A 12,146-nucleotide genomic window follows, 5' to 3' on the forward strand; every position below is an offset into this window, starting at 1 on the left:
TTCATGAATCAGTTCTAGCAGTTTTTTGGTGGAATCTTTTGGGTTTTCCATATAGAGTATCTTGCCATCTACGAAGAGTGAAGGTTTGACCTTCTTCTGGCTGATTTGTGTTTTATTTCTTTGTGTTGTCTGACTGCTGAGGCTAAGACTTCCAATCTTATGTTGAATAATAGTGGTGAGGGTGGACATTCCTGTCTTGTTCCTGACCTTAGGGGAAAAGCTCTCAGTGCTTCCCCATTGAGGATGAGATTAGCGTTGGGTCTTTCATAAATGGCTTTTATGTTCTCAAGGTATGATCCTTCTACCACTACTTTCCTGAGGGTTTTTATCAAGAAAGGATGCTCTATTTTGTCAAATGTTTTCTCTGCATCTATTGAGAGGATCATATAGTTCTTATCCTTTTGTTTATTGATGTGATGAATCACTTTGATTGTTTTGCTGATATTGAACCACGCTGCATCCCAGGTATAAATCCCATTTGGTCGTGGTGAATAATTTTTTTAATGTATTGTTGGATCCAGTTGGTTAATATCTTGTTGAGGATTTTTGCATCCATTTCATCAGGGAAATTGGTCTATAATTCTCCTTTTTAGTGAGGTCTTTGGTTTTGGAATCAAGGTAATGCTGGCTTCATAGAAAGAGTTTGGAAGTTTTCCTTCCATTTCTATTCTTTGGAACAGCTTCGAGAGACTAGGTGTTAACTCTTCCTTAAACGTTTGGTAGAATTCCCCCTGGAAAGCCATCTGGCCCTGGACTCTTGTTTTTTGGGAGATTTTTCATTACTAAGTCAATTTCTTTACTGGTTACAGGTCTGTTCAAATTTTCTATTTCTTCCTCTTTGAGTTTTGGTAGTGTATATGTTTCTAGGAATGCATCCGTTTCTTCCAGATTGCCCATTTTATTGCCGTACAGTTGCTCATAATATTCTCTTATTTTTATTTCTGCTGTGTTGGTTGTGATCTGTCCTCTTTCATTCTTGGTTTTATTTATTTGGGTCCTTTCCTTTTTCTTTTTGATCAAACTGGCTAGTGGTTTATCCATTTTGTTAATTCTTTCAAAGAACCAGCTTCTGGTTTCATTGATCTGTTTTACTGTTTGTTTGTTTGTTTGTTTTTGGCTTTCAATAGCATTGGTTTCTTCTCTAATCTTTATCATTTCCTGTCTTCTGCTGGTTTTGGGTTTTATTTGCTGTTCTTTTTCCAGTTCTTTAAGGTGTAAAGTTAGGTTGTGTATCTGAGACCTTTCTTCCTTCTTTAGGAAGGCCTGGATTGCTATATACTTTCCTCTTCTGACCACGTTTGCTGCATCCCAGAGGTTTTGGGCTGTGGTGCTATCATTTTCATTGGCTTCCATGTACTTTTAATTTCTTCTTTAATTTCCTGGTTAGCCCATTCATTCTTTAGTAGGATGGCCTTTAGTCTCCAAGTATTTGTTACCTTTCCAAATTTTTTCTTGTGGTTGATTTTGAGTTTCATAGCATTGTGGTCTGACAATAGGCACGGTATTATCTCACTATTTTTGTACCTTTTGAGGGCTGATATGTATCCCAGTATGTGGTGTATTCTGGAGAATGTTCCATGTGCACTAGAGAAGAATGTACATTCCGTGGCTTTAGGATGAAATGTTTTGAATATATCTGTTAGGTCCATTTGGTCCTGTGTCATTCACAGCCATTGTTCCTTATTGATTTTCTGATTAGATGATCTTTATATTGCTGAAAGTGGTGTTGAAGTCCCCTACTATTATGGTGTTATCATCAGTGAGTTTCTTTATGGTTGTGATTAATTGATTTACAAATTTGGGTGATCCACATTTGGAACATAAATGTTTACCATTGTTAGGTCTTCTTGGTGGATAGACCACTTAATTACGATATAATGCCCTTCTTCAACTCTTGTTCCAGTCTTTATTTGAAAGTCTAGATTGTCTCATATAAGTATGGCTACTCCAGCTTTCTTTTGTCGACAATTAGCATGACAGATGGTTTTCCATCCCCTTACTTACAATCTGAAGGTGTCTTTAGGTCTAAAGTTGGTCTCTTGTAAACAGCATAAAGATGGATCTTTTTTTCTCATCCATTCTGTTACCCTATATCTTTTGATTGGAGCATAGAGTCCATTGACATTTAGAGTATGTACTGAAAGATATGAATTTATTGCCATTATGTTGCCTGTAGAGTTGGAGTTTCTGTTGGTGTCTCTGGTCCTTTTTAGTGTTTGTTGCTTTTGGTGTATATGTAGGTATGTATGTGTGCATGCATTTTCATATTTTCTCCCCTCAGAGAGTCCTCCTTAAAATTTCTTGCAGGACTGGTTTAGTGGTCACAAACTCCTTTAATTTCAATGACATCCTTGCTGGATAAAAAATTCTACTCTGAATGGCATCCTTGCTGGATAAAAAATTCTTGGCTGCATATTTTTCTGATTCAGCACATTGAATATATCCTGCCCCTCCTTTCTGGCCTCCTGAGTTTCTCTGGATAGTTCTGCTGCTAACCTGATCTGTCTTCCCTTGTAGGTGAAAGACCTTTTCCCCTGCTGGTTTCATGATTCTTTCCTTGCCTGAGTATTTTGTGAATTTGACTACGATATGCCTTGTTGATGGTCGGTTTTGTTTGAATCTAATAGGAGTTCTCTGTGCTTCCTGGATTTTGATGTCTGTGTCTTTCCCCAGGTTAGGAAGTTTTCCACTATGATTTGCTCACATAACCCTTCTACCCCTATTTCTCTCTCTCCATCTTCTGGGACTTCTGGGATTTCTGGAATTCTGATGTTGTTCCTTTTTAATGGGTCACTGATTTCTCTAATTTCTTAAATTGTGCTCTTTTGCCTTAGTCTCCCTCTTTTTCTGCTTCTTTATCCTTCATAAGTTTGTCCTCTATATTGCTGATTCTCTGCTCTGCCACATCCCTTCTTGCTGCTGTGGCATCCATTTGATTTGCATCTCAGTTATAGCATTTTTTATTTTATCCTGACTAGTTTTTACTTCTTTTATCTCCACAGAAAGGGATTCAAATCTATTTTCGGCCCCAGCTAGTATTACTATTATCGTTGAGTCTAAATTCTGGTTCAGACATCTTGCTTGTATCTGTGTTGGTTAAGTCCCTGGCTGTCATTCTTCCTGCTCTTTCTTTTGGGGTGAATTGCTTTGTTTCATCATTTTGAAGGGAGAAAAGGAATTAATGAGTTAAAAAAAATTACAATTAAAAGAATTACAGTTAAAAAATTAAAATTAAAAAATTAAAGACAACACAAACACACACAAAAAATCAAATAAATGATGCTAGGTCCTAGATGTGCTTTGGTCTGGGTGCTGAAAGGGGCTTGTAGATTAAAGAAAAAAGGGGAAAGTAAAAAAAAAAGCAATCACTTGAAAATTTGAAAAAATGAATACCCTGAAATAGAATAAAATGAAATGTTGGAAGTAAAACAGAGTTTGAAAAAATTTACAGAAATGTAAAAAATACAGCAGAAAAAAATCAAAGAACATTTTTTAATAAAGATTGAGAATAAAAATAATTTTTCTCCTTCCGTATTCAAGAAAAAGAAATGAAAAAGAAAAAAGAAAGAAAATTGAATAGATGGACCAGTGAAGAGACTGAAACACGTTTGAAATTAGGTTTCCCCTAGAAGTCAAATTATGAAGTGCTTTATAGTCTGTAAACTAAGCAGAATGAGAGATTTTTGTTCCTGAAGAGGGAGGTTGGCCCAGTTGGGTGGGGCTTAGTGTAATGGCTCCGTTTCTCACTAGATGGCGCTGCTTAGCTTACTGGGGTGGATTGTTGTGGTGTTTGTAGGTGTGTATGTTGCATACGCGGGAGTGGTGAAAATAGCATCATCCAGCTACCCAGTCTCTAGTATCGTTCTCCCTGACCAGCAATTGCGGACCTGTCCTTTGTCTTCGGCTTCCGTCCACTCCCCGCTTTTACACTGTCTGTGACCAAGCCCCAGGCAGCACCTCCCTCCTGGGTTTTATTTTGGATGCGGCTATTTTTCCTGACCCCTTATTTCTGAGGGACTGCAGTTTTGACCAGTCTGCCCCTCTACGGGAGGGTTTCACCAAGCAATGGCTGGGTGCTGGCAGCACCCAGGAAGGTTGGTGGGACCGTGCTGTTGCTGACACCCAGAGACTGTGGCTGGGTGCCATCCTGCCCCAGAAAAAGTTCACATGATGGTTTAGGAGCAGTATTTCAGGGATTATGGCAAATCACAACTGATATCTGGCTCTAGGCTTCACCCCTAACGACCTTGTTCCAGCACCAGCGAATGTGACCATTATCCCGGGTCCACTGCGGCCTTTGCCTGTAGGGAGTCCTCCCAGCAGGGGAACCGCCTCTCCCTGTGGCCCGAAGACCCCAGTCTTGACACTGCTCCTGGGAATTCGCCTTTCTCACCAGAACTCCACCAGATAATGAGCTGTAGAATTTCAGTCTCTGTGCTCCCCCTGTTTATAGTGTCTTAGGGAATTTAAATCCTCTCCTTTCCCCTTTCTCATTTTTAGTTCAGTCCCTGAAGCTGTTTCCAGCTTTCCACTTTCTCTCCAGCTGCTTTGGGGGTGTGTGGTGCTTTCCCCATACTCCCCCCCCACCCCCATCTCGGTCCGCTCTCCAAAGGCAAAAAACAGGTCCCTGCCCTCCATGGCTTCTTTCTCCCCCATTTTACCTCTCTGCACCATGCCCCTGCTGAATTCTGTGGTTCTGCTTGTGCAGATGGTTGTGTTAATCCTCAAATCAGTTTTCTAGGTGTGCAGGACGGTTGATCCAGGATAGTGCAGGATAGTGTTGATCTGGCTGTAGTTCATGGATGCGAGACACACAAAAAAACTTCCATGCTCCTCCAGCATCTTGGCTCCTCACAAGAATCTTTTTTAAATATTTGCTTTGCAATTCTGACTGTTTGATGATTGGTCTACTGTGAGTCTACTTCTAGCAGGAAGGAAACTCCAAGCCAGTAGGGAAGGCACCTGCCTCTTTCAGTCCCTGGTGTCTGGAATTCTGTCTGTCACATAGGAGGTACTATTTCAATAGTTGTTGACTTGGCGAATGAAAGAATCTTTTTATTTATTTATTTATTTAAATTTATTTATTTTTGAGAGAGAGGGAGTAACAGTAGAGCTGTCAGCACAGAGCTAGATGGGGGCTCGACCTCACAAACCATGAGGTCATGATCTGAGCTGAAGTTGGACGCTTAACTGACTGAGCCACGCGGGCACCCCAAGAATCTCTTTTATGTATGCAAAGAGCACTAAATTGTTAGGAAGAAGGGTCTAGGATCACTAGTTTCCTCAGTATGCTCTGAAACAGCAAAAGCAAGCTTCACCTACTCTCCAAGTGTTTCTGGCAAATACATTAGCTCTCATTCCCACCAGTGTCTCTCATTGTGCTTCCACACATTCTCCACTCCTTTCTCACATATTATTACCCTCTGAACAGAATGAAAATATTTCAGTATGCTTGGAACAGACTACCAGAGACCAGCATGTTGTTCAGTGTGTGTTAAAGTGATTCATGTAGGCTATAGGTGAATTTAAATAAAAACAAAAAACAAAACACAAACTGCTTTATTCTTATGAATCTTTCCTGAAAGTTGTTATGTGATAGTAATAATAATAATAATAATAGTAAAAGTTAAGTCCCATTATGAGCACATTTAATTTGGAGCACTGCATTTAGAAGCTAAACTAGGTGTGGAAGACTCCATTACCATGATTAATCTTTCAACAACAAACAAATATCTGCATATTGAGATCAAAGAGGAATGATCAAGAAATGGGAGCAACACTCTGCAGACAGGAAGGAGCTCTTAGGAATTCTCTATCCACCAGGGCTTTGACTGTTACCTACCAATTAGAATAGTTTGCATAGCAAGACATCTATATATAGACTGAATTTTTGTTAATTCCTTTGGTTTCAAACCTCTCAAGTTTTAGTCTACATAATTAGTCAACACAAAGCCAACTGTACTTTACAAGTGATTTAAAGATTTGCAAGAGTAATTTTGATACATGATTTTTATTTTGTCATTTAATTCCTGAACAGGTCTCTACGTTGTTTTATATTTTACAGTACCCCTTTTCATGAAGTGCTTTGCTGGGTGTTCAAGGCAACTCTGCAAAGGGAGTGTTATTGTCTTCATTTAAGAATACAGGCTCACTATCTAGTTTCAGGGGGGAATATTGGAGTTTTTCCAAAATATGTATGGTAGGTTTTTTTTTAATGCCCCTTTCTGTATTTAAGGCTTGGAGGTGAACTCTTACATTAACTCTGGGCTTGGCCATGTGACTTGATTTGGGCTATGGGGCAGTAGTAAATACATCACAAACGGACTGAAAAGTGCTGGTCATGATGCAATTGCTTCCACTATTCAACCAACAGACAACACCCAGAAGCAGGGCTGTGAAAATGACCATCAGCTGTCCCCAGGTGCTTGAGCAATTCTAGTCAAGACCAGAAGAATCACCCACCTGAGACCAGCTCAGATTGCCAACTCACAGAATCATGAACTAAATACATGCTTGTCACTAAGTTTGGGACGGTCTGTATTGCCACAACATGAGAGAATGATGTCAAGATGCTTGATCTTGAGGGAAAGAGTTTAGCGTAGCCCGAACTTACTTAGACTGTTGGTAAGAATATGCAGGTGCATGTTCGTTGGATGTGTCCACTGCTATCTGTTGCTGCTGACCACCGGTGTCCTGGGATGAAGGTGCCACTGTCTGGGGAGAGGTATCAGCAACAACACCCTAAGGAGGCAAATAAGAACACAGAAGCCTTACTGGCTTTGGCAAAGGGCCTTTTTCCAGATGGGCAATAGGGAATATCCTTCTTCTATTTGGCTTGAATGGAATTGCGCTCAGCCAAATGAAGCCACAAGAAGTACTCAAAGGAAAACCACAGCACATTTTGATAAGAGCTGAGAAATTCACTCCGATCTGTCACCAAGAAGTTTTGCTTTCAGAAGTGCCTAGAGCAGTTGAATCGTCGGAAAATCACCTTCACCATACTTAGAACTGGTTTTTTTTTTGTTTTTATTTATTTATTATAAGGCAGAGAGAGAGAGAGTGTGTGAGGGGGAAGCGGCAGAGAAAAAGGGAGAGAGAGAGAGAATCCTAGGTAGGCTTTCTGTTGCCAGCATGGAGCCCAACGCCGGGCTCTAGCTCACTAAACTAAGATTATGACCTGAAGAAATCAAGAGTCAGACGCTTAACAGACCGAGCCACCCAGGCTCCCTCATACTTAGAACTTTTAAACCTGGTTGCAGATAGCTGCACTAAATAATAATTTATTCATCAAAAATTCATGCAGGATTCCTATAAAAACTTATATATTCAAACATTTCCCTGGAGGAGTGCGGTGTGTCAGGTTTCTACGATCTGGCAAAACAGTGGACTGTGACCCAAACAGACCACCCAACAACAACAACAACAACAACAACAACAAAACCTGCAAAAAAGCTGGGAATTCTTTCAAAGCAATACTGTTAAGTAGGCTTTCCTTTCAGCAATTTGATTTATTTTGTTTTGTTTTCGAGAACATGAACTAGAATTCATTTTGAGGTTTCAGAAAACAAACACAAAAATATCCTTAATTTTGATTTGCTACTTCCCTCACCCTCTCATTTGTCACAGATGCCAAGAAGAAGTTGATCAGATGTCTGATTCTGAGAGAGGCACAGGTGGTTTTATTTGATACATGGTAGGAAGGGCATCTCTCTGAAAACATTCTCTTGGTTTTACTCATAGCCTTGGACACCTGCAGGGATGTCAGCTTTCAAACATTCTTGACCAACTCTCTGTCCCTCACTAAACGTCCCTAAAATTGTTCCTTAGAATCTAAAAATTCTCCCTATATTACCTCAATCTCTTTTTCCCTAATATACTATTTGGTATTATACATTTTTCTGAACCTCCCATAAGTATTTATTTGTGGGGATGTTGGTAAATTTTCAGTGTTTTACATAGAGAATAAATAGTTGCTTTCACTTATAAGCACAAATTCAAAGCAATGTACCTGCATTTTTCTTAATGAGAGGTTGTTTTTTTGTTTTTGTTTTGTTTTGTTTTGTTTTGTTTTGTTTGGTAATCTCTATGCCCGGTGTGGGGCTTGAACTCATGACCCTGAGATTGAGTTGCATGCTGCATCTACTGAGCCAGGCAGGTGCCCTGAAAGACTTTTTGTAATGATAAACTTCTTCTTGAACTATAATTAGACTGTTTCCAATAAGTCACACTGTCAGATGTGTCCCATTATTTTATAGTCATCAAAATGCTCCAATTCTGTAGATAAACATATCCACATGTCAATGTAGACAAAGAGAAATGCAAACATGCTCAAAGTGCCTAAAGTATCTAGATTCATTAATTGATGACCTAGATGCTTTTTGATGGCCAAATATAGCAAAAAAAACCCCTAAAACCCAAACAAACAAACAAAAACCCACACGTATTTTAATCACATAGTCTTTTGAAATTCTGAAAAGCCAGTTAAAACCTGTTTAATACTGACACATTCTATGGGGCCCACAGGTCCAGAGCACATAAAAGATTTAAAATTGGACCTCCCTGGTGTCCTAAATTACACGATGGTGTCCTCTTAAACTTCTGTATTTCCCAAACTTTGGTACTAGTAAACATCTGTCACACCCCAAAACAAATATGTCAAATGTTTTGTAAAATCCAATCCTGCAAAGATTTTCCCAAACTCTGTCGCTCCAGAGGTTGAAAATGTCACGGTAGACTTCCATGTGGAGGGGTGCTGACACCCTAGTTTCTGGCCAACTCATGGAGTAGCAATAGCATGGACTCCAGAGAAGTCCCAGCTGATGGGAAGCAGCGCACTGTGACCATAATGGCAAATGTCATCAGGAGATGGGGATGAGGGGCAAGAGACAATAATGGCTAGAACTAGAGAGAAATATACATGTCTAAGTGTTTTACCACTAGCTCCATAGCCGTATGCTCCCTCCCTTTCTATGTAGCTTGCTGGCTCTGTTGAGTAAAATAACATGTACTCAACATGTTATTGGATTCAACCCAATGGAAAGAGAGAAGAAAAGGGACAAAGCTTCCCTTTGAGTCCAAAGTCCCAAAGACAAGATGACTTCAGCATTTGAGGTATTCAGAACAGTAAGAATGGTGCAACTTTTTTATTTTTATTTTTTAATCTATAGGAAGTTACAAGGCTGCCAAGGTTCATTCACTAAAGCGGTGGTTGTTAATCCTTGATACATATTAGAATCACCTGATATTTAAAGAAAAATCCTGACATCCAGTCAATATGGCAGACAAATAAATCAGAATCTGGGGATAGGACCCAGGCGTAAATATTTTTTAAAGCTCTCTAAACAATTGCAGAAAATAATAAGCAGGAAAGTTTGAGAACCAGTGCACTAATGTGAACGTAGATTCCCAAGGGATCTTGTTAAAATGCAAATTCTGATTCAGTAAGTCTTGGTGGTGTCTTCAGACTTTGCATTTCTAACAAGCTCCCTGGTGATGCCAATGATGATGTTGGTCTAGGGACCACTCTGAGTAACAAGGCACTAGCAAACTCATTGAAATAGTTGTCAACTTTTTTTTCTCTTCCCTATTTATGAGTATTTGTGGTTAACATCTGAGGGGGTAGTGATCTGGTCTCTGAACTTCAAATATACAAATGATACTCCCTTCTTAACTCTCTATAGCAAATCAGATAATTTCGTGTGCAAAGCAAAACATAAGCATGTTCGAGTACTTCATATAGTGAGCTTGCAATTTCAAATTTTAGAGCAGCACAAAACCACATGTCAGGATTGCTTGGGTTATAGGGGACCACAGTATACACGGCTAAGATTTATCATCCCTACGTCTTTCTAGAAGACAGAGACAGACTTACTTCAATAGAAACAGCTGTCGGAGGCACAGGCGTGTACTGGGGAATGTAGGTCCCTTGCATAGGAGCCGCAGCAGTCATATACTAGAGGGAATCAAAGAAAAATGCAGGTGAACTTGAGATTGCAACCGGCAAGAAAAGTAGATTATCACATGAAACTGTTTTACATGTGTGGCCCACAGGCAGTGCACCATTAAACTCTATTTCGATAAAAAATGAGGCAGTTCCTATCAGCATAGAATGGCCTTTGCTTACTGATTAAGTACCAACAGCAGCCCACATCATCATCCCCCTTCCCTCATTTTATGTTCTAAAACATTCTACATTAGATCCCAACATTTCATTATCACATGTCAAACATACGTTCCATAAGGGCAGGGATGATGTCTGTTTTTGTCTTCTTCTCATTTTATTGCTAGCACCTATCACATAGTAGGCTCTCAACAAATCATTTGTTGAATGAATGAATCATCATATTGTTAGCAAACATTTCTTTTCTAACTAAAAGAAAAATAAAAATAGAGGAATAATGCAAGAACTATGAGTGTAGCAATATTCAGATTTGGCGCATGTTCTCATTTTGTCATTTTCATATCACCTTTTTTAGGTACAAATGACATAGTATTACAGATTCTGGCAAAGTCTACTTGATGTCCTTCCCCCATTCCATTATTGTGTCACTGTCAGTATTTCCTTTTCAACTCCTTGAATTAGCCAACTGTTCCTCACTTGGATGGACAATGAAACAATCAAACCAATTCTCACTAAGTTGTAGTATCAGTAAAACATGCATTGGGAATAACCTGCATTTTTTCATTTCATAAAAGGAGCCCCAAGAAGATAACTTGCTCACCTACATGAGCAAAAATTCCATATTTGCATTTCTAATACACATATCCTTTGCAAATTCAACATTCTACTCTCTGAAAATAGAATTTTCTATGGAATCAATTGTATTATGGAGCTTCTAAACTTGACCAACATCACAAAACATCAGAACCAGAATCATCTACTGAAGACAAGTTTTCTCCATTCATGAAGGTTAGAGAAATGATTTTTATGGAAAATTGCAAGCCTCCGACCCTTTATGCTTCTAAATCTGCTGAGTTCAAAGATGAATGCTATGCATAAATATGTAAAACCTAAATTACTACATTTTGTGTGTATCTTGGTACTTTCGTATCTAAGAGACATGATGCTTCTGAATCAAGGGAAATATCTGAATGGAGATGAGCTCATCAGTTGTTGTTTAATATTCATGGAGAATGATAGCAATTAAGCAACTTTGGAATAAATGTATCTCCATCTTAAACTCAAAACCATCCTACTGTGTCTATTTGCTAAAAATAAAAATAGAGACAGCCTTAATGAAGCAACCCTAGATCGAACAAACCAACTGTTCTCTGTAATCCATATGTAGCAACTGATAACTGTGTAACACTAATAACAACTAAGTTCAATTCGTATCTATGCAAAACAACCTTGTAACTTAGACCAAGAGCAACTATTTGAAAGGCCTAGAGATATTACTAATTTAGCTTCATACTTGAAAATCACCAGAGATTCCTATACCCTATCCTCTGTGTTCTCACAGCTTCCATTACTTTTCTATTGAAATTGTCCAGACTGTCATCTCCTTAAAGGGATGGGCCAAATGTCACATCTCTGTATCTTCCAACAAACCACATCATGCCTGATGTTGAATAAATAATTGTTCAATGGCTGAAGAAAAAGATACAAGAAGAAAGCCTTCTGTTTCCAGTTATGAATCTTGCATGCCCTTCCCTTAGCTGTTAATAATTCTGAGCTCATTGTAGTTATTAATTTCACCATCCCCATAATACATTTATATAACCTTTAAACACACACTTGAGCCAACTCTGCTCATCATTGTCCTTGTGTCTTTAAGCAGATATAAGCATCCAGGTATCCAATGGTTATCAATTTTTCAAATAAGTATAGAACTCTGGAGTTACATTTCAGCAAACATTATTCCACATCTAGAGCCTTATGGCAGGTATCTGCCTTGCCAACAAAACTGCTCTAGGATGTATTTTGGGAATAACAGTTCATTGGCCATTTCAGATAGATGGTTTGCTTATATAGGTTAATAAAGTCTTTTAACTGAGCATTCTCTTTATTATTTTTGAATGCTAGCTCAACTGAGAAAACAGCTTTCTGTTTTCCAGTGCATTTTGGCAATGCTGGAGAATGTGTCTTCTTTTGTGATACTGATGTAGAATAAAAACTTCGAGAAATCAAGTTTTAGAGCAGCCTA

At 38.9% G+C, this 12,146-nt stretch overlaps 1 protein-coding gene and 1 long non-coding RNA gene across 9 annotated transcripts in view; one reads left to right on the plus strand and one right to left on the minus strand.

Annotated features, from left to right (window-relative positions):
* Window positions 1-12,146, plus strand: part of LOC131511707 (uncharacterized) — an 89,372-nt gene that overhangs the window by 36,372 nt on the left and 40,854 nt on the right. The window lies entirely within an intron of this gene.
* The window catches only part of RBMS3 (RNA binding motif single stranded interacting protein 3), a 1,338,119-nt gene that overhangs the window by 15,006 nt on the left and 1,310,967 nt on the right, over window positions 1-12,146 (minus strand). For 5 of the 8 annotated variants that reach the window (XM_058729653.1, XM_058729650.1, XM_058729649.1 and 2 more), the window contains 2 exons: window positions 9,872-9,952; window positions 6,614-6,741 (listed from right to left, as the gene is read on the minus strand). In XM_058729653.1, the coding sequence (XP_058585636.1) occupies window positions 6,614-6,741; window positions 9,872-9,952 (209 nt within the window). Of the gene's footprint in view, window positions 1-6,609; window positions 6,742-9,871; window positions 9,953-12,146 lie in introns of those variants that run through there. The other 3 variants (XM_058729655.1, XM_058729654.1, XM_058729651.1) reach the window with 1 other exon arrangement.

Source organism: Neofelis nebulosa, chromosome 5, assembly GCF_028018385.1.
Source record: "Neofelis nebulosa isolate mNeoNeb1 chromosome 5, mNeoNeb1.pri, whole genome shotgun sequence".
Taxonomy (NCBI): Eukaryota; Metazoa; Chordata; class Mammalia; order Carnivora; family Felidae; genus Neofelis; species Neofelis nebulosa.